We start from the raw sequence: 22,708 nt of genomic DNA on the forward strand, positions 1-22,708 counted from the left end.
TGTCTAATCCTCTCATCCCAATATAACACGAACAAACCCACCAACATAACCACCCCAGACTACACCCTCCCTATCTCAGATAGCCTGAAAATTCTTGGAGTTACAATCGACCGAAATCTCATACTAGAGAGCCAAACGAAAGCTACAACAAAGAAAATGTTCCACTCTATGTGGAAACTCAAACGAGAGAAACCATTCCTCCAGAGGGAAATATTTCGCAACTTGGTACAATCAATGGTACTATGCCACCTAGACTACTGCAATGGAATTTATGTGGGTTGCAAAGAACAAATCATTTAAAAAAACTACAAACTGCCCAAAACACAGCAGCCAGACTCATATATGGAAAAACGAGATTCGAAAGTGCAAAACCCTTATGAGAAAAACTAGACTGGCTCCCAATCAAAGAATGTATTGCATTGAAAATCTGCACCCTCGTTCACAAAATCATCAACGCTGAAGCCCCGGGATACATGACAGACCTCATAGACCTCCCAATCAGAAACACATCAAGATCAACACGAACATACCTAAATCTCCGCTACGCAAGCTACAAAGGACTCAAATATAAATCAACCTACGCATCCAGCTTCTCCTATATAAGCACACAACTATGGAACGCACTACCAAACGCTATGAAAACAACATATGACCACCTAAACTTCCGGAAACTACTAAAAACTCACCTGTTCAAAAAGGCATACCCGAACAATCCAACTTAAATGCCTCAACTCTGCAACACAACAAAACCAAAGCTCATACTGGACATAAATTAACTCTTCCTCCTAGTGATTCCTAAATCTGTCTGTCATGCATGAACTTTACCACAACCTCACTCTGTATTTGTTCATACCGATATTGGCAATTGCCTCTACGGTACTATGTAAGCCACATTGAGACTGTAAATAGGTGGGAAAATGTGGGATACAAGTGTAACAAATAAATAAATAAATAAATAAATATTCAACAGCATTACCCAAGTGCTGCTGAACACCAGTAGATACGTGACCTCAAGTGATTTAAGCGGGCATGAGCCTTCCTGCCCGCTTAAATCACTTTGAATATCGGGCAGATAATTTCCACTGGCTTACCCCTAGCATTTCATAGACACATAGATGCCATTAATAAGTGCCTATTTTTCCTTCATACCTAGTCAACCTTTTATAAAAAATAACCTCCATATGAAAAATAAATAATGGAAGCCATTCATACATTATATACAAAATATGAAGAAAGGGGCTGGTATGCTGAACAATGTATTTTTGTTCAGTATAATTTCCCAGTAGTAAAAAAGTATCTAGAACAGTGTTTCCTCAAGTTGGTCCTGGAATACCCCTTTGCCAGTCAGGTTTTCAGGATATCCGCAAGGAATATGCATGAAAGAGATTTGCATTCAATGGAGGAAGTGTATGCAAATCAATCTCATGCATATTCATTGTGGATATCCTGAAAACCTGACTGGCAAGGTGGTACTCCAGGACCGACTTGGGAAACACTGGTCTAGGGAACAAGAAGCCAGCCTTGCTTTGGGAGTGGGAGAAGATGTAAAATGGGACAGAGGAGGAAGCAGAAAAATGAGCACATTTAAAAAAAAAAAAGAAAGAAGCATTGAGAAAAGGATGCAGAAGAAAGAGAGACCATGAAAGTAGAAAGGAGAGAGCAGATGCAGGAAAAGAAAGGGGAATATAAGAAAAGGAGGGGGGGGGGGGGAAAGGGAGTTAAAGGTGATGAACAGAGGAGAGTGAAGGTTTTAGGTGAGAGGATGGATATGAAGAAACAGAAAGACAGAGAAAGTTAAGGGCTAATAAAGAAGAGGTGGGAAGTAAAGAATCTCAAAGCTCAGCAACAGAAAGGGCATAAGAGGCCACAATTTCAGTGATCTTCTTCCATTAAAAGCTTTCAGCATTGACAAAAGGCAACAGTCAATGTTATCAGACCCATCCTGTGAGGTTCCAGTATATGCTATGCAGGCAGTTTTAGTTTAAACTTGCCATAGCATTATGAGAACAATAATTGTCCCCGGATTCTTACTAACCATTCATTTTTATCACTCCTTCTCAAGATTTCTTTAATCCTCTCAAGGCAGAGGATGTTTGTATAGCAGCATCAACCATAAGACTTGCAGAGTGCATTACGTACCATGATAAATACATCTCTACTAAAAAAGAAAAGGCCTTCCAGTGCTTAGATTAGACAGCGAGTATGAAGCCCCCACCTTATTCTTCAACAGACATTAATACATTTTAATGAGTAGGTAGATTTCAGTTTGCAATACCAGAAAAAGGACAGACAGGCTAGAGATGAATTGTGTCTTCAAAGTGATTAAGAATAAAAGAGCTGGTGAACAGTCGCAATAAGAACTGCGAAGGATACTGCGTCGAGATGGTAGGCAATGCCTCTTTATACAGTGATGAATGTGTGGTATACACTGTCAGAAGCAGATTCTGGAGCTTTAGATTTTAAAGCTGTAGTAATGCCTGTACTAAACTGTACCCCTCAAATATCAACTTCCGTTTAGTTTAGTTCTGTTCATACTGCTTTTGGTCCTATATCAAAAGGAAGTGCATTCATCAGTGAGCATTTGGTTACTTAGTACATCTTAAAAAATTGAGTGCATGCTAAATTGAGTTATGGCATAGTCAGGGGCTTTTTTACATGGAGGGGCATAATCGAAAGGGACGCCCAAGTTTTGCTGAGGATGTCCTCGCAAAACGTTCCAATGGAGGGGCGGGGAAACCCGTATTATCGAAACAAGATGGACGTCCATCTTTCATTTCGATAATACGGTTGGGGACGCCCAAATCTTGAAATTTAGGTCGTCCTTAGAGATGGTCATCCCTAGTCATTTCTGATTTTCGGCGATAATGGAAATCAAGGACGCCCATCTCAGAAACGACCAAATGCAAGCTCTTTGGTCATGGGAGGAGCCAGCATTCATAGTGCACTGGTCCCCCTGACATGCCAGGACACCAATAGGGCACCCTAGAGGGGCATAATCGAACGGGGACGACCATCTCTAAGGGTGCCCATCTCTAAGGACGTCCCGGTGAAGGGGCGGGGAAACCCATATTATCGAAACAAGATGGGCATCCATCTTTCGTTTCGATAATACGGTCGGGGACGCCCAAATCTCAACATTTAGGTCAACCTTAGAGATGGTCATCCCTAGTCATTTCTGATTTTTGGCAATAATGGAAACCAAGGACGCCCATCTCACAAATGACCAAATCCAAGTAATTTGGTTGTGGGAGGAGCCAGCATTCGTAGTGCACTGTCCCCCTGACATGCCAGGACACCAACCAGGCACCCTAGGGGGCACTGCAGTGGACTAACTGATGCACTAACTGAATGGAAAAAGGCATGCAGTGGTCACTAACCACCTCCCACCCCAAAAACTACTTTAAAACTTTTGTCTTTTTTTGTAGAGTATGGGTGAAGGATGTCTTTGCTATGCTTCTGCGACGGCAATTGAGGACGTCCTTTGCTATTTATTTATATTTTGCTCACACCTTTTTCAGTAGTAGCTCAAGGTGAGTTACATTCAGGTACACTGGATATGTCTATGCCTCCGTCCCTGCGACGGCAGTTGAAGATATCCTTTGATATGCCTCTGTCCCTGCGACGCGTCCAAAATGTGGATGTTTGTGAGAAGGATGTCCATGCCTGGATGTTTCTGTGAGAAGGATGTCCATGCCTGCTATGCCTCTGACACCCCCTTCATTTATTTGGATTTTGGATCACAAGTAGCAACAGTGGGATTTGAAGCAGCCACCTCTGGATTGCAAGACCAGTGCTCTAACCACTAGGCCACTCCTCCACTCCAATCTATTCCACTCCCTTGAAATTTGGCCATCCCTGTGGGGGGGGGGGGGCAGTTGAGGACGTCTAAAATGTTTGAAAGAAGGACGTCCACACCCTTATTATGCCTCAGCTGACACACACATACCTCCCCCCTCAGGGATCTGCATACTGCCCCCCCCCCCACAGGAATGGCCAAATTTCAAGGGAGTGGAGTGGAGTGGCCTAGTGGTTAGAGCACTGGTCTTGTAATTCAGAGGTGGTCAGTTCAAATCCCTCTGCTGCTACTTGTGATCCAAAATCCAAATAAATAAAGGGGGTGTCAGAGGCATAGCAGGCATAGACGTCCTTCTCACAGAAACATCCATTTTCTACCATAGGGGGCATTAACTGCGGTAGTCGGCAGCATGGCCACATTGCTGCATGCTGCCTGATTACTGCACGAGTAGTGCATAAGCCCTTACCGTTTTCTAAATAGGTGGCGGTAGTGGTTGAGGCAGTAAATCGCTGTGCACTAATTTTAATATTAGCGCATATAAGTACATATAAGTACTTAAGTGTTGTCATACTGGGACAGACCAAAGGTCCATCAAGTCCAGTATCCTATTTCCAACAGTGGTGAATCCAGGTCACAAGTACCTGGGATAAGCAGCATAAAACAGTACAATACATTTTATGCTGCTTATCCCAGAAATAAGCAGTGGATTTTCCCTAGTCCATTTTAATAATGGCATATGGACTTTTCTTTTAGGAAGCTATCCAAACCTTTTTTAAACCCCACTAAGCTAACTGCTTTTACCACATTCTCTGGCAACAAATTCCAGATTTTAATTACACGTTGTGAAGAAATATTTTCTCCGATTCATTTTAAATTTACTACTTTGTAGCTTCATTGCATGCTCCCTAGTCCTAGTATTTTTGGAAAGAGTAAATAAGCGATCCAAGTCTACCTGTTCCACTCCACTCAGTATTTTATATATCTCTATCATATCTTCCCTCAGTTGTCTTTTCTCCAAGCTGAAGAGATGGTCATTTCAGCCTTTCCTCATATTTACTGCCCTATTTTTTTAAAAAAGGAATTTTTAATTAAATAACGAGCCATTAGTGCCAGATTATTGCAACGGAATCTATGCGGGATGTAAAGAACAAATCATAAAGAAACTCCAAACTGCTCAAAACACGGCAGCCAGGCTTATATTCGGAAAAACAAGATTCGAAAGTAGCAAACCTTTACGAGAAAAACTACACTGGCTCCCAATCAAAGAGCGTATTGCATTCAAAATCTGCACCCTGGTTCACAAGATCATCTATGGCAATGCCCCAGGATACATGACAGACCTACCAACCAGAAACACAACAAATTCAACACGAACATACCTAAATCTCCACCAGCCAAGCTGCAAAGGACTCAAATATAAATCAACCTATGCATCCAGCTTCTCTTATATAAGCACACAACTATGGAACGCACTACCGACCGTCGTGAAAACAACATACAACCACCTAATCTTCCAGAATCTCCTTACCTGTTTAAAAAGGCATACTCAAATGACCCAACCTAAATGCCTTAACCCCACAACACAACAATAATAAATGTTCGTATTGGACATAACCTACTCTTCCCCTTATGACCCCCAACGTGTCTATCAATCCTGATCATTATTCTGTCATAACCTCACTTTGTATTTGTTCATGCCGGTATTGGCGACTGCCACTACTGCACTATGTAAGCCACATTGAACTTGCAAATAGGTGGGAAAATGTGAGATACAAATGCAACAAATAAATAAATAAATAACTGGCTTTTTATTAAGCAATTATTGGCACTAATTGAAATCAATTAACATGAGCATGCGTGATCTGCAACTAAATTTTATGCACATCCGGAAAAGGGGGTGCGGAAATGCAAGGGTCATGGGCATTTTGGGGCAGAGCGTTGGCATGGATTCCAGTTACGTGCTCAATTATAGAATAAGGGGCTTCTGTGCATAAATTTAGGAGGGGTATTTCCACCACAATTTTGTTGGTGCAAATGGAGATGCCAAATTTACACTCAATCCCCATGCTTAAGCGCTATTCTATAAGCTGTACTTACAGAACAGCACTTAAGCATTTTCCAGCACCAGTTTATTTAGGCGCAATTTATAGAATTCACCCCCAAGCGACTAACTGACAATATTCAATAAAGTGTGTGCTGAAATAATGGAAATGCCCATGAGCTGCCCATACCAGTCCCATGTGAATGCACTCTTTACAGTTATGTGCTCAAACTTAGGCACACAGTTATAGAATAGTGCCTGTGCACTTAGGCATCTAACTGCCTTCCCCATTTTGGCACATAATTACCCTTAACTTCCATTTCAGCACCAAAAGTTACACCTAACTTTTGGCACACTATATTTTCAAAGCACTTAGTGGTCATTTTACGAATCTGTGGTAAATAGGGCCCTGCATAGCAGTGGGGGCTGTTCTTGCCATGTACTGTGGCCCTTTTTATGGCAGCGGGTAAAAAAGGCTGAAAATAGTCATGGCCATGCGGTAAGATTGCTATTACCATGGGCTAACCTGGTGGTAACCGGGTAATACACAGTGCCACCTGATTACTACCAGGTTAGCGCCATGGCATTTTACGGGTGCGATGAAAAATGGATCTGCGTGTATCCGAAACATGCGCCTACACTACCGTAGGCCATTTTTCAGTGCACCTTAGTAAAAGGACCCCTCAATTCCCAGCCTGTTTTACCCCTCTGTTGTGAAAATGTTCTTCAAAGATAGGTCTTCGCATGAAGGAAGGGTTCCTGGATTAGGCAAAACAAAAAATTTACCCATGTTTTATTGGGATCAAGTCATATTAATCAAGTAAATACTGAAATTAAGTGATATTCTTGGAAACACAAACTGCTTCATTGTATCATGCTAGGTCCATACTAATAGCCCCTGTCTACTGAATGTAACATAATTTGGCATGCAATCTGTTTAGTGTATAATTATATTCTAACAATATACTAAGTACATAGGTGTACTACTTTAAAGAACAGTAATTTAAAACTAAATTGGGCACAGTCTGCAACTATAGTACATCAAATTAATCATTGCAATATCTTAGCTATCTGGTGCAATTCTGAGCTCATGAGCCAATTGGCCTGACTTGGATACTGGTAACGTATGGTGAGAATAAAATTTGTAATCATATTTCAGCCACAGGAATATAAATGAGCTTCAATATGACAAGAGTAGTCATTTCGCAGTTACTTATTTTTGGTACTGCTAAATAGAGAGTAAATTAACTGTGATATTTCTCAGTGAAACTTTTTGTATTGCAAATAATCATACTTGAGTTAAGTCAAAGTCAGGTTGGGAAGATGAGAAACTGAAAATGGAAATAGTAGCTTCATCATTCGTTTTACCTCCACTGAGCCATCCAAAAATGTTGCCATCTCCCTCTCTGATCAAATCCCCCACCTCCTTATCACATCCCTCCATCAAACTTCCAACCCTTGATCACAAACCCCAACCTTGCTGATCATTCCTTACCCCCCAATCACAAGCCCCAATTCTCCCAAAAGCTCCCCAATCACATCCCCCACTCCAAAGGGCCTCCCACAATCTTCATAGACCTACCGGTATTTTCCTTTGTAGTCCAATGGTCTTAGGGTAGCAGCAATTTCCAGTTGCTTCTGCTCTGCAGGTGTTATCTCCAAAATGGTGTCCCTAGCAATAATCTCAAACTACTACTGCTAGGGGTTATATTTCTCAGGGGGGAGGGGGATGATCAGGCGGTCGTGGCCTGTAATTAAGTGGGTGGGGGATGATCAGGATAGGGGCTTGTGATTGCAGATGAGGATGATTGAGGATATGTGCTTGTGATCAGGGCTTGTGATTGGGGGATGGGGAAGATTTGGGGGATATAGGCTTGTAATTGGGGGATGGGGATGATCAGGGGCTAGGGCTTGTGATCAGAGGTTTGGGGTTGACTGGGGTTAGAGGGACAGCACCACAGCTCCATTAAGTTGCGGTACTGCAAGTTGTGTTTTACTGTGATAAAGGAAAATGTGCAGTAAAAACATACCTTTTACTGCACCTTGATAACTCACCTCCTTAGTTGTAAGCTCGTTTGGGGAGTGAAATAAATTATTTACCTGAATGTGTAACACATCTTGAACTTGAATTTGGAAAATACAAGTAATCAAAAAAAAAAAAAAAAACCCACAGGAAAAACTTGTTTGGGCAGGCTTGGGGTTGACCTGTGGATCACAAGTTTTGGGATCAACTCATTACCAAATATTGCCAAGATATTCTCAGTATTTTGAAATGAAGTACATTGAATCAGTTCAAAGGTCCAACTGATAAATGTCCATGTAAGATGAACTTTTGATTTGAAGTTATCTTCCTTTTTAGAGACCTCTAGTGGCTCTGCTAAAGTATTGCACTGTGAATTGTTTATACCCTGGTAGTTTCCAGAACACTGAAGGGCTCTCCTAGCAAGTGAGGTAATGGTAGGTAGAGAGCTTTCTTGGAGAGAAACTGAGATTTGTAAAAAAAAAAAAAAAAAAAACACCAGACCCAATGGTTATCTGGTTCTTTGGCTAAACCACTTTACCACTAAGGTACACATCTGGGGCTGTCTGAATCATCAAACCAGAAGAGGGAGTCTATGATTGGATAAACCAGTGCACCATTGCTAACAAAGGTGTGAAGGAGTGAGAGAAAGCGAGCATCTCTGGAACATAAAGGAATAGCAAGGAGCTGCTGATCTTGGAAAAGAAGGAAAAGACACAGAAGACATTCCCTGGATCTGTAACAAATGACGGCCAGGTGAGGCCACAGTACTGCATTTATGCAACATCTGATTTCAGACTCCAGCTCTAGAAGATATTCTGAGAAAAGAACCATAGAGGAGGAAACTCCAAGCATAACCTCTGGAACTGTACTTGTTTAATACCTATCTACTCTTCCGTTATTTGTTTTTTTTTTCCAACAACCTATTAAAATTTTAATAATTCCTTGGTTTAGAACAGTATCTGGACTAATTTATTAGTGAGGAAGGTGTAAAGAGTGGATTTTGGTGCCAATGGCCTCCCATTTTTACTGGTCCTGACATGGAACCAAGACTGAACTCCCAGATTTAAACCTGCAAGTACGTGTTATTCCCTGACGTTTTGTCCCTAATCAGTACTGGGACCGGTGCTGTTTAACATATTCATAAATTATATGGAAATCAGAACAAGTGAGGTGATTACATTTATAGATGCCACAAAACTATTTAAGGTTGTTAAAACACGTGCAAACTTTGAAATATTGCAGGAAGACCTTAGGAAATTGGAAAACTGGGCATCCAAATGGCAGATGAAATTTAATGCAGAAAAATACAAGGTGATGCCAGGTTAGTGCGGATGCCCCCTACCATCTCCTAAATAGGAAGTGGTAAGGGTTCCCCCAGGAAATGGCTGCTTGGCAAGTATATACTTACTCTCAGCCATTTCCTTTTTCAACAAAAAAACCTCTGCGGTAAAAGGGGCCGCAGTGGGCGGCAAATCCTTACGCCGAGGACATCACAGTAAAAGGGCCCCTAAGTGTTTTGAAAATGAGCCCATGAGTCATTCAACTTCCATTTCTTTTAATGTTTTACAACACATCAATATGCATCTGTCTATTTTTCTACAGGGGCAATAGAAATTCACCAAGGTGCACTGAAAAATGACCTGCGGTAGATGTGTATTTTGAGTGCGCGCAGAATCATTTTTCAGCGCACCTGCAAAAAATGAAAATTGCTGCGCATCCATTTTAGGTCTGAGACCTAACCACCAGCCATTGACCTAGTGGTAAAGTGTCATGCGATAACCGGGTGGTAATGACCTATGCGCCCCAAATGCCACTTGGTGTGTGTAGCTGATGCACGCCAGAAAATAAAAAATATTTTTGGCGCGCATAGCAGACACGCGTCAAAAATAAAATGACCACAAACGCCACACGGTAGCCATGCGGTAACTCCATTTTGGCACGCGTTGGGCGTGCATAAACGCTTACACGGCTTAGTGAAAGGGCCCCAAAATTTGAGATGCAGGATGAAAATGTGAACATCACGAATTAATTAAAAAATGTTTAAATCATCTAGAAAATGGATCAATATTTTCCGAATACATTTATTTAAAAGTTGTTATTTATAAACAGGTGTTTTTCTCGTATGTAATAAGCTGATTGGAAGTTTTGAGGCTTTTTTCCTTCCTGTATTTTCTTATATATTTTATTTAGATGTAAAAAAAAGTTATATGAAAATAGAGTTAACTCATGGGTAATATACTATTTAGTGGAGTGTCTTAAAATTTGGTTTTGTGAGACATACTCCACTTCCTCCATAGCCTGGTTAACTTATGATACGTGCAATTCCACAGCATTCTTAGCGTCTCCATTAAAGTCATGTTCCAGATCATCATGTTGAAAACAAACAGGAGACAGCCCACTGCAGAATAGAAGCAAACGACACAACAGCAGCAGTGATCCAGGGAAAGAAGAGTAGGCTAAAGTTCATCCAAACTAAATTTACTTATCTGGAGTCCAATATAATGCCATGCTGGCTCTCTTGCTAAAATTAAAGATTAATAAAGAAGCATCCTTACAACACCAGACACCATGCCTCAGGGACTCAGGTGAACTCAAACCACATGAGTTCAAACATACTCTGAACTTCAGCAAGACTCCAATCTCTTCACCAAAATGGCATTTAAAAGACAAAGTACACTTAAATGACATCTAAAAGTATATTTGAAAGATATTTAAAGGACAAAAGTGATTATGATATTTTTTGAATGTGGTTTCATTTACGAGTTTGTTTTATTGCATTGAGGGGTCCTTTTACCAAGTTGTGGTAAAAAGGGCCCTGCACTAGCAGCGGGAGCCATTTTTGCTATATACTGCAGCCCTTTTTACTGCAGCAGGTAAAAAAGGCTGAAAATAGTCATGGCCATGCAGTAAGATTGCTCTTACTGCATGGCCATGTGAGGGGGGGGGGGGGGGTGAATACTTACCACCACCCATTGAGGTGGCAGTAAGGGATCCCACACTAACCCAGTGGTAACCGGGTAGCGCATGGCAATGCCTGATTACTGCCAGGTTAGTGCCATGCTAAAAATATGGACCGATTATCCCTAGCATGCGCAGGGTCTGGAACTACCACTGGCACCCGCATTGGGCCAGCGGTAGCTCCAGATTAGCTTTGTAAAAGGGATCCTGAGAGCGCCTGGTGACATGTTTGTGCACTTGGGAGTGTGCTCAATGAAAGAGAATAAAGATATCTCTACTCAAGCAACAACAGCTTGAATTATATTGCTGCGTAGTGTAGGATAAATGATTCTGAGGGCTCTCCTAATTTTCACATAGTTTTTATTATATATTATATATTTGTTTTATCCTTATTTGCAGTTAGAATAATAGTAGTGACTCTGTTATACACTGGTTTTGTGGTTTTGTAACATTAGTGCATGGCCATTAATGGAAAAAAAGAACCCTGAAAAATGGCAATGTTACAGCTGCAGTAAAAATGACCCTGGGCATGGGCATGCTAAGGCCACTTCTTTTACCGCAGCTTACTAAAAGGACCCCTTAGTGTTTCCTATTGAGGAGGTGCTAAGTAAAGCCACACTCCCTTATATGGTGCACTGGGCAGGGCTGGGCGCTGATGGAATAGGAGGGAGGCCACCTCCCACCTCCAACTGAAGGTAGGGTGGTGGGGAAGGGCTACTAGACTACCAGGTAAGGGGGATTTACCCGCAGCCCACTGGGCCACCAGGGACGCTGGGGGATTAGGGGGGCTGGAGACCCCCCCAGATCTCCATCCCCCCCCCCAAACTTGTGTCGGAGGGGGGTCAGAGCGACCGGAGGTCCACCAGACGTCCAGCCCTCATTTTGCTTGGCAAAGGGCGGGGGTAGTTGGGGTCTAGTGGTCCCATGGACCTCCAGCCCCTGTGTTTGACAGATCTGGGCGTTTGACAGCCCAGACCTGTCAAACAAGTGTGGGAGGATTGTCAAGTACAGGAGGATTGTACCTGAGCGCATGCTTAGGCACAATCCTCCTGCACTTCTACCCCATGATCAGAGAGAATTGCTTGCTTAAATTTGCATGCAATTATCTCTGATCATAGGTGCGGTAAAGCCCAGCGCTGTTCCAGCACTATTCTTAGAGTGCTGTTTGGAACAGAGCAGAGCTTTTGATCATCTGCCCATCAATGCACAAATGGGAGTTAGCATGCATTAATTACTGTGTGTTCATTATTAGTCCATGTCCATTTTCTGCCCATTACCCACCTAGTTCCTGCTCCCTAATAAAAGATTCAGTTAACATGCTTGTCAATATTATTTTTAAAATAATGCCTGAAACAAACTGACAAAAAGAATGCCCATTACTTAAAGGCAAGGACTGAAAAATGTGAAACTAAATTGAAAAATGTTATGACTTCACACATATCTATTGTTTATAGAACAGCAATCTGGTTCATTATGACTTGTTAATATAGTCATAATTTTTGTAATGTGCTGTATTGTGTTTTTTATTCCTTTATGTCTGATAAGTACTATGCTTTTGAATACTCTTTGTAGTTCATTTAAACATTTCTCTTTTTTTCTAATCCTCTTTGTACCATCTGTGATGGAAAAGGCAGAGCATAAGTTTACAAATTAGATTAAACTAAATCTAACTGCCAATTCCCAAAGTTAGATGGTTAGACTCATGAAAACTGAACTTCAGATAATTAACAGCAGATCACTGAAGAGAAGTAAAAGCTCTAAACTGGAGACAGATAAAGCACAGAAACATTGTTTTTATAAATAGTCAGACCCTAAGGGCATGAAATGCAAATGGACTGGAACATGGGAGACATGAAGAGAATAAGTCTGCACACTTCAGCTAGTAAATATATCGCTACAGGGAGAATTTGTCTCAGCCACTGCTAGCATAACCCAGATTGTACAGATTGCAAAAGGGCAATTCTATAAACTAGGCGCTAACATTGCACATGGAAATGTTTAGAATCCTAACAAATGTATATGCCAGTACACTACCTAAGTGCTGTTGGCTAACACTCAAATTCTATATATTGCGCCTTGATTTTTGTGTGGAAATCAAAGTGTTTTCTATAACAATGCGTGTAACTTCATTGGTTGACTAGCTAATCTACACTGTTAATTGGATGTTAACAAGCAATTATCAGTATTAATTGAAATGTATGCACACAGCTCACCAAGGGTCCTGTTTACTAAGCCGTGTTAGCGTTTTTAGCGCATGCTAAAATGATCGTGTGCTAAAAATTCTAGCACACCCTTAGTGCGGCTTAGTAAATGGGGCTCTAAGTGTATTCTGTATCAGGATGCACCTAAATTCTAAGTCACATAGTTGAAAAGGAGGCATGGCCATTGGTGGGGTGTGTGCGTTTCTACAATCTATGCGCATTATAGAATACACTCGTTCTGCGCCTAATTTAGGAATTGGGATTTACGCTAAGTAAAACAGGGCCTAAATAGATGTGACCAAATTTGGTCGTGTGGAGATGCACTCAGTATATTCTATATATCTCATGGAAATTTAAGCCGATTTCATAAAATTTAGGCATACTTTAGAGAATATGCCTAGGCATATTTTTTTAAGCGTGGATTTTTCAAGTGCCATGTATAGAATCCAGCTCTAAATACACAACTATCTTGCATGGCACATATTTTCACAGGGGTATACTCATGGTCAGAGAATGGGTAGGACATATGCGGAGATCTACTTATGCACCTAACCTATAGAGTACTATAAGTTACACACATTTCTGCTGCAGTTAGGCACCCACATTTATTTCATTTCATTTATTTATACTTATAATCTGCCCTTATCCAGAGTGGAGTACAACCAAACCTACACAGTAATACATAAACATACTACACCAACAAAACATTGCAGCAGAACAATATCACTCAGAGCAGTCCATCCAGGAGAGGGTAAAGCAGTGGATTTTCCAAGTAAAGCAAGGTTCACAATGCATGAGTGTAATAAGCCAGGCAAAACAAATGTTCCTTAAGCTGATGTCTAAACAAAGTAGGCTGAGACTGGTTCTTCAGGCGAAGGGGCAGTTTATTACACTTGATTGGGCCAGCCACAGAAAACACTCCTTTCCTTGTATACTCCAGGCGCAATCACTGCAAAGGAGGAACAGTAAATCATGACCCACGGATGATCTTCTTATTGTACAGAATAAGTAAACAGAGGACTCTTGATAAAGCGAACAATGCACCATCATCAACACTTTAAACTAAACTTGAAAACTAATTGGCAACCATTTATGCCAGCTCTGTGATTGGTGTGTGGGTACCTAAATGTTAGGTACACTAATACTGGGTTACATTAGTATTCGGCATTGGACTAGGCTTCTAGGTTCTATTATAGAATAGGCCTCTGCTGGCCACCCTTAGGGCACCTAATTGGAGGCGTCCAGTTATTGAATTGACCCTGTAAGCATGTTCTGTAAGTTTCTTGTCCAGGTTCTTTTCAAGGCTGCAAGGGCTAGTTGGAGGCTGTTTCCTTGATTTGCAACTTTCAAGGTGGAAAGTCAAGGTAGGTTCCATATAGAAGCTGTTCATTTATTCACTACCCATAGTCAACTTAAAATATTGAAGTCAGAATCAACTGGGAAAGAGTGATCTTACAGCTACTCAGTTTCTAGAAGTGCTGGACAAGGTTTGGATAAGTTCCTACAAGAAAAGTCCATAAGCCAACATTAAGATGGACTTAGGAAAACCCACTGTTTATCTCTGGGATAAGCAACATAAAATCTGTTTTTTACTCTTTTGGGATCTGGGTACCGGCAAAATTCAGATCGGTACCTGGATTTATAGTCAGAGTTAGGTATCCTGTTTTGCTGTCCTAACTTTCCCCGGTTAGCTACCCAGTTATTAGATTGAATATCACCACTTAATGGATAACTCCTAGTTCTATTTCTGCTTCTCCCTCGACTGCCATGGCTCTTTTTGTATAATACTGAGACATTGTCTTGATTTTCAGTGGCATTATGCAGATAATTCTACGGAAAATCCGGGTATGAACCTAGGGCGTAGGACTTACCCAGGAAGGAGCCATTTCTGTCTGGATAAGTTTTGTTGAATATCATCCCCTGGGATTTTAATTTAAACTACATTACAGTTTACGCAGGAATCCAGATTTAAAAAAGTAATCAAAACAAGCCAGGACAAACTCATCTTGGTTGTTTTTGGATCTAAGAGGCTGCAGCTTAGTCATAACTGCTTGAAACAGAAGATTCTCTTAGAACATAGTGTGTCAAGCTGAAATATATTTTTGGATTGGCCTACACCAGTGATGAGACTGAGTAATACATGGGGGATAGAAATTCCCAGAGATAGAAACCAACCTACATGATGAGAAGTGATAGGAGAGGAGCAATTATGATACCTAAGAACAAGGTGTATCAAAAATGAGTTGTACTCAATAAGACTTTTGCAATAGTGGACCATAAAGGAAGAAATCAGCTTTGAATTGCTTGGCATCTTTCCTTGCAACCTATTTCTAATGTGTATAGGATATTTTGGGTTTTGATGGAGGGATGATTTACATGTTTACTGAAGGTCAATTAATATAGTAACAGTTAAACATTTCAGCAAAGCAGTTAACTGAAACATCAAATTTTAACATTAACACCTGCCCCCCCAACTTTCCAAATAACAGAATGAAGTGAAAACCCACTTTAAATAATAGAATAATGAAAAATAAAACATATTCTCTGTATTTTACTCATTCAGAAATTTTTGATCCATCAATAAGGACAAAAACTTTCATCTTCCTCTTCCTTTCTAGAAATGGATTCCTATATGTTTTTTTTGTTTTGTTTTTTGGGGTTAACTGTTCCATTGCCTACACATTTCATAGCAACTGTATCCAAGGTTGTCGGGGGGGGGGGGGGGGGTACAGTAAGTCAACTCCAGTGATTAGCAACAATCCCTTTTTTTGTGAATTCTGAAATTTTTTTTTAAGGATCAATGAAATACACTGGTACGTGAGATTTTGACACCACTGCTCCTATCAGAAGGTATCCTAGCCAATCAACAGCATGATATAACCCAAAACTCCACAACAAAATTCTCAGGAAAATACCAGTGCTTTCCTTCATCTGAAGCCTAAAGCAAGAGGTGAGAGTCACTAAGGAAATGAGCTTTTAACATATCTCTCACAGTGGTATATTTAGTCCTTACAAATGTGTTACAAGGTCTTATAGCTTACCTCGCCACTTTTCTGAGAGTATGATTTTTTTTTTCACTATGAAGATTCCAAATTAAGAAAAAGGTCTGTTTTTCTTTCTTAAAATAGTGCTATTTATGAATGCATGTTATGAAATTCAGAATGATGACAGGGAGACAGATATCAGAAGAAGGGACGGTATCCATTCATTGAGTAAGTGTAAATGATAAGATAAAAGACTCAAACAGAAGCAACAGAGAGATAGAAATCATATTTTTCAGCATGATAGTGGGTTTTATATGACATTGTTAATGAATGTCAAAGAGGTGGGTATCTAAGAGTAGATAATCATGAGTGGCTTCTAACATTTCGTCAGGTGTTGAGCCTCTATTACTGGAAGCCAGAGGCTCCTGGGGGTTTCAGGCTTGGCTTTATGTAAGCAAAAGAAAGGAGAAAACCCTCTACAAATTGCAAGGCAGTTCAAAACAACAAAGGTGGTCAAAGAAAGGAGGAAAAAAACAGAATATCCAGATCTTTACGAGCAAGAAGGTTGTTTTTGAAGTTTCATCAGGATGCTGTAAGGAGTGACCATTATTCGACAGTTAAGTATACCACTTTGATTATTGCTAAGAACTAGATGACCCCTGATGCAGGCTATAAGTCAAAACTTGGCCAAGTCAGGTCTCCCCTCAATAAAATTGTTTGATCTTCAGTGTTTCCTCCTTCTTTTAACCACCTTCATTGTTTTGGACTGCCTTGGCTGTATGTAAAACAACACCACGACATAATGTGAATTTAGCAGGTTTCAGTATTAATATGTTTCAAATGATCTCAACATTCTTTACACAAGGGGGATTTCAGTTTCAATCAGACATACACAAGTTCAGTTCATGTTACCTATATAGTCTAAGGGTAGAATTTATAGATGCTCAGTCCCTTTTGCTTCAACAAGCCTACATATAAGAATTCATTGATGCCTCACCAGCTCAACAGCTCTCAGAATGCCAGGAACAACAATGTTGTTCCCAGAGATCACTATTGTAAGCCCTGAGATCCAATCCAGCCTCAGACTATAAATTTACCACTATGACCCAGTGGTTTAAAAGCAGATTGCCAGTCTTCCATTGAAGCACTGGATATTGCAATACAGATTTAGGTGGTTGACAAAATCACCATGGACATTTGCCACAACATCTGTGCCCCAATCTTTTGTCACATCCATTTCTGTCCATATCATGCAGGCACAACTGTCTCAGAAGACTTACATGGGTGCACAGTCTATAAAAGGATGTCCAATTTTGGATGGGAAGAGGCTTTTTAAGGAGTAATCCTTTGCATTTATAGTCAATCAGGCCTGAATTTCTCACTAAGCAGTGAACCTCTTTCTTTATCTCAGCATAACTTTCTTCTAAGACCCACATAGTCTTGGAGAGCAGTGCTCTGGACCCATCCAGGTATCCAGAAGAATGGACCTGTGGAACTTGGAGCACTGCAAAATCATCAGTGGTCTATCACTTTAAGGAGCATACAGAACACTGCTGCTCAGACTGACTGGTGCTCGAGAGGAGGTGGATGGTATTACAGAAGAAGAATATCCATTTCATCACCTTATTTCTAGCTATCACAGCCTTGAAGAAGGATGCCCTTTTCATCATGCATGTAAACATCATGATGCACTCAATGACCTGCTTGAAGGATTTAAGGCTCAACTGCTGCAACTTTGAATTCCAACACCTGTCCTGCAGACTTTATACCGTCTGAGGTCATACAGAACACAAATAGCACAACATTTTGGCATTTACAGATAGAAAACCTCAAGCGATACATTTTTGCAAAATTAGGGGTCCTTTTACTAACCTGTGGTAAAAAGGGCCCTGCACTAGTAGCAGGGGCCCTTTTTATAGCACACTGCGGCCCTTTTTACCTTGGCCAAAAAATGACATGGCCATGTGGTAAGATTTCACTTACCGCATGGTCATGCGGGGTTGGGGGAGCACTTAATGTCACCCATTGATGTGGCATTAAGGGCTCCTACACTAACCCGGTGGTAACTGGGTAGTGCATGGTGCTGCCCGATTACCACTGGGTTAGCGCCATGCTGGAAAATATCTAGCTATTTTCCATAGCATGGCAAATGGTGCACTCCGGGGCTGGAACTACAGCCGGCCCTGCATTTGACCAGTGGTAGTTCTAGATTAGCATGTGGTAAGCCCGATGTGGGCTTACTGCTGCTCTGTAAAAGGGCCCCTGAATGTTTTGTCTCTATATGCCACTGAATACACGTTTTTTTTCCCCATGTCTAATTTATTTTACAAATGCTTTATGTTCAGTGAACCTTTTGTAAAATACACTGTGGAATGTGAACAGCCCAAATTGGACATGCCTTTTCTGATGTAGACAACCTACACAAATTTGGGCTTTATGTTTTGGAGTCTAGCGAATCTAGAATCCTAAGTTTAGGTGCTCAACTCTTTCTTCCAAAGTTAGGCTCCAAAATTCTTTGAAAATCAGTCAAAATGTGCCATCTCATCTAATTTGTTTGTAAATATTTGGACTATTAAGCTCTCACTTAGCAACACTGTAACATATTGGAGAATGCAGCAGTATTATCTATGGCAAATCAAGGTTTGAAAGTTTGAGACCACTACGTGAGAAACTGCACTGGCTCCCGGTCAAGGACTGAATCACATTTAAAATTTGCGCTCTGGTGCATAAGATCCTCTATGGTGAAGCCCCTGCGTATATGGACACTCCTGTCAGCTTACCACCTCGAAATTCACACAGATCTGCTCGCTTGTACTTAAATCTACAAATCACAGTCTATTGTGGCTTCAAGTATAAAACCACCTACGCCTCCACCTTTTCCTATATTAGCGCAAAAATGTGGAATGGTCTACCTAAATTTGTAAAAATTACCCCTGATCATCCGACCTTCAAAAAATATCTTAAGACCTTCTTATTTGGAAAAGCTTACGCTCCAGACCCGCCCCGCATCTCTACCTATTGAATTAACTTACTCTTTCCACATTTCCCCATCTTTGCTATTACTCCCTTGTCTCTTTCACTTCCATGTTGTTGATTTTTTGTTGTAGAACTGTTGAATGATTTCTGTAGATTACTGTTAGCCACATTGGGCCTGCCCATGGGTGGGAAAATGTGGGATATAAATGCTTTTAAATAAATAAATAAATTCCTGTCAACCCTGGAAGTTTTGTACTGATCTTACTAGTATTAGCATGGCTATTTTCCAACATCCAGCTTCCTTGGTCTTCTGTGTGACCTGCCAGTCAGATCCAGCTACATGAAGACTCATGTTTCTGCTAGGATTGTATTTTACTCAGTTTGTGATGCATTTGTAACCCACCAGAAGCAAGCTTTTCAAAGTGGTGGGAGAGAAATTTGGAAAATAAAATACATTTCTGATGGCTTTAACCAATCACTTTAAATGTTTTCCATTAAGTTATAGTTCCATTCTATTTCAGTTTTTTGTGCAAATAAGGATCCCTTGTGCTTATCCCATTCCTTCTTTAAATTTGTTATTGGTTTAGATGACACCACCTGTTCTGAAAAGGCACTCCATGCACACTGTATCCTTTCTTTGAAAAACTATTTCCTGATATTGCTCCCAAATCCACCTCCTCAAAGCTTCATAGCATGACCTTTAGAACATTCTTTTCCACTAAAAAAAGTGTTTTTTCTAACATGTAATTGATGTCGACCAGGTATTTAAATCTCTATCATATCTCCTCATCTCTTGGGTCCTCTAGGGTTTACATATTTAGATCAGACCCAAATGATTTTGATAGCTCTTCTCTGGAGTACTTCCACTCTGTCCATCCTTATGGAGATAAATCACCAGAACTAGACACAGTAGTACAACTCTTCTCTCACTGATGCATTATTGCTTCTTTTCTCCTTTCTCACTTTGTCATAAGCATGCAACTTTGGCCACCATCTTGTCACACTTTTGCTTCCTTGAAATCCTGGGAAACAATCATCATATGACTTCTGTCCTGCTCTGTGGACATCAATGTCTCACTTCCATCACGTACAATTCCCTTGAATTTTTGCATTCCAAACACATAACTCCATATTTTCTTGTATTGAAATTTGTAATGTTCTGGTAAGCCACATCATGACAATCCCAACTAGAATGTGTTATATTTCCATCTATTTCAGTTTATACTTGAGCCCAGGTTTGGGTTTAGCACTATCAAGCTATCAGATGTCAGAGGTTCAGGCTGTGCACACAGGTAGACTAAAGAAACATGTCAACTGATTGTAAGCTGCATTTGTTATTTGTGCTTAGTTCAGCTTGAGTCTCAGTCCTGATTTCTGAAACCTACTGAAACACTTTACGACCAAACTGCTAACCAGCTTTTAAGCAATAAGTACCTGTATATATGTAAACCGCTTTGAATGTAGTTGCAAAATACCACAGAAAGGCGGTATATCAAGTCCCATTTCCATTTCCATCTAAGACAGTCTTTTAAGCTGTCTTAGATTGCATCTCATACTGTCTGCGTCATCAGTTAAGGCCTCTTCTGTAATGCTACTATCCAGGACAACATCTCACTGGCAAAAATGTTCAGCTATGGCTGTTGGAGCTGAGCCCTCTCTATGTTTCATACAGATCGTACAAAAGCCCCGCCTCCTCATCGGTATGAGTTTCCCTGTTAAAATGGAAGCGCATGCAAGATGTGGGATTTCCACAGGGTCTGGGTTTGCCTGCTAGCCCTGCATTGCACTTTCTGCCTGGTGTTTTACTGCTGTAGTTCATGTTCGTGCAGTCGGTGAGGGAATAAGAGGATGCCAGCAAGCTTGGAGATGAGGAGATCAGATTCTGGCATCGGTATTGGGAGTGAGGTTGCCATCCTGCTGATGACTTCTAAACGTGGAGGGCAACTTCTTTCCCACAACTTCTCCTTTTGACATACAACTTCAATATATATTTTTTGGAGGGAGGGGGCCCTCCCGTCCCCATGCTTGTGGACACTCATATTCTAAATCCATCCTTGAATGTATCTTGTCCAGCCCCTATTTTCAATCTGTGTGCTTTCAATAAACAAATCCCTATATAAATAATGAAGCCACTGCATTTCTTTATTTTCTTAAATAATCCTCAGGTTTTTCTACATATTTCAATGTATTACTATGTTTCTAACTGAACTTGCATATCCCCAATCCATCTGCCATCAACTGTTCATCTAGAGCAGAACTCCATTTCAAAAACAAAACCAGCCATGCTGAAAAAGGAAATAGAAAAATGAGTCAACCACAACGCTGGACCTCTTTTCAACAGTGGGTCTCACAGCATTTCAATTACAAAAGCAGGATTGTGATAGCATCATTACTAGAACCACTAACTTCTCCCATCTCCGTTAACGAACATCATATTTTTACTAGAAAAATATAACAGAAGTTGAAAACTGTAAATCATTCACAACATGTGCCTTCTCCCTATATTCTGCTTGCAGAGTCATTAAGAAATTAAGTGCAGTATTATCCCTTGAGATCTACTCAATTAACCGAATCAACAAATGATACTTGTCTTGGTATTTTGAGGTATCTAAATTTATTATCCCTCAGGAAAATGAAAAAACTTCACACCAAGAAACAGTAATACTAGACCCACTTTTCAATGAGCAGATGGAACAGACCCATCCCTTTCTTTCACTAAGTTCTATGTTTCCAGACTTTCATTCTCTTATGTCATAAATTCAAATCTGCAATATCTTTTGTAGAAATTCTCATTTGTTATAATAAAGCTCAGGAATGAAACTTACCTGTATATTTTATATCTGGTTGTAAATCCTTGTCGATGCCTTTCCACAAAGGATAAGTAGCTCCGTGAGTGGTGAAAGGGCCCTCTGTCTGAAATAAGCCAATCAAACTCCTTGGAGACATGTTGCTCGGCAACAGCTGGTTCCTGATGTAAGGACTGTACTGTTATATGGTCCCATATAAACAGGAAGAAGATGAACTCAACAAACCTCCAGTTCATGCTTTTCTCTCGACCTTTTTTCTCTCATTCTTGCTCCATTCTATGGAGTCCTGTCAAAAAAGAAAGGGAGGTGAAAGAATTAGCAGTGACTCAGCAAAGTAGAAAGTAGAATTTGTTAGTGCAAAGCAGTACCATTTATGCATATTCTTGAACTTTATAGTTTGATGTTGTGGTTTACACTTTTTGTTTGTAAGTTCTGAGTTTAAGTGGAGAGACATTTTCAATATGACGTCTAAATCTGATTTTGGACGTTTTGCTGAAAATGTCCAAAAATCAAGTGGTGAACATAGCACTTTTTGAACTAGGAAAAATGTCTACTTTTTGTTTCAAAAATGGCCATTTCCCTGATGTTTAGTACTCAATTCATTTTTCTTTGGTGATCATTGTTGAAATAAAACCATCCAAGGGTAAAACACACAAAAACAAGCCATTGGGATGTATGGGGGGGGGGGGGGGGGGGTCAGCATTCTTAATAGACTGGCCACATAGACACCCCAGCAGAGTAGTAGGGCACTGCAGTGGACTTCACATAAAAGGTCCCATTATATCTCACCATTGCATCCCTTATATTATATGGTGAGCCCTATAAAACCCACTAGAAACCTATTTTACTCAATTGTACACCATTACAATAACCCTTATGCCTGCAGGTGTCACCTATATGTGAGTACAGTGGGTTATTGGTG

The 22,708-nt window shown here is 40.5% G+C and overlaps 1 protein-coding gene across 1 annotated transcript in view; it reads right to left on the reverse strand.

The window, feature by feature from the left end:
• BRINP1 (BMP/retinoic acid inducible neural specific 1) overlaps positions 1–22,708 on the reverse strand; it is a 254,241-nt gene that overhangs the window by 171,131 nt on the left and 60,402 nt on the right. Inside the window, exon 2 of the mRNA XM_030207789.1 lies at positions 21,805–22,072. Within this exon, the coding sequence (XP_030063649.1) occupies positions 21,805–22,022 (218 nt within the window). The 5' untranslated portion in view covers positions 22,023–22,072. The remainder of the gene's footprint in view (positions 1–21,804; positions 22,073–22,708) is intronic.

The sequence above is a fragment of the Microcaecilia unicolor genome, chromosome 6, assembly GCF_901765095.1.
Source record: "Microcaecilia unicolor chromosome 6, aMicUni1.1, whole genome shotgun sequence".
In the NCBI taxonomy this organism is placed as follows: Eukaryota; Metazoa; Chordata; class Amphibia; order Gymnophiona; family Siphonopidae; genus Microcaecilia; species Microcaecilia unicolor.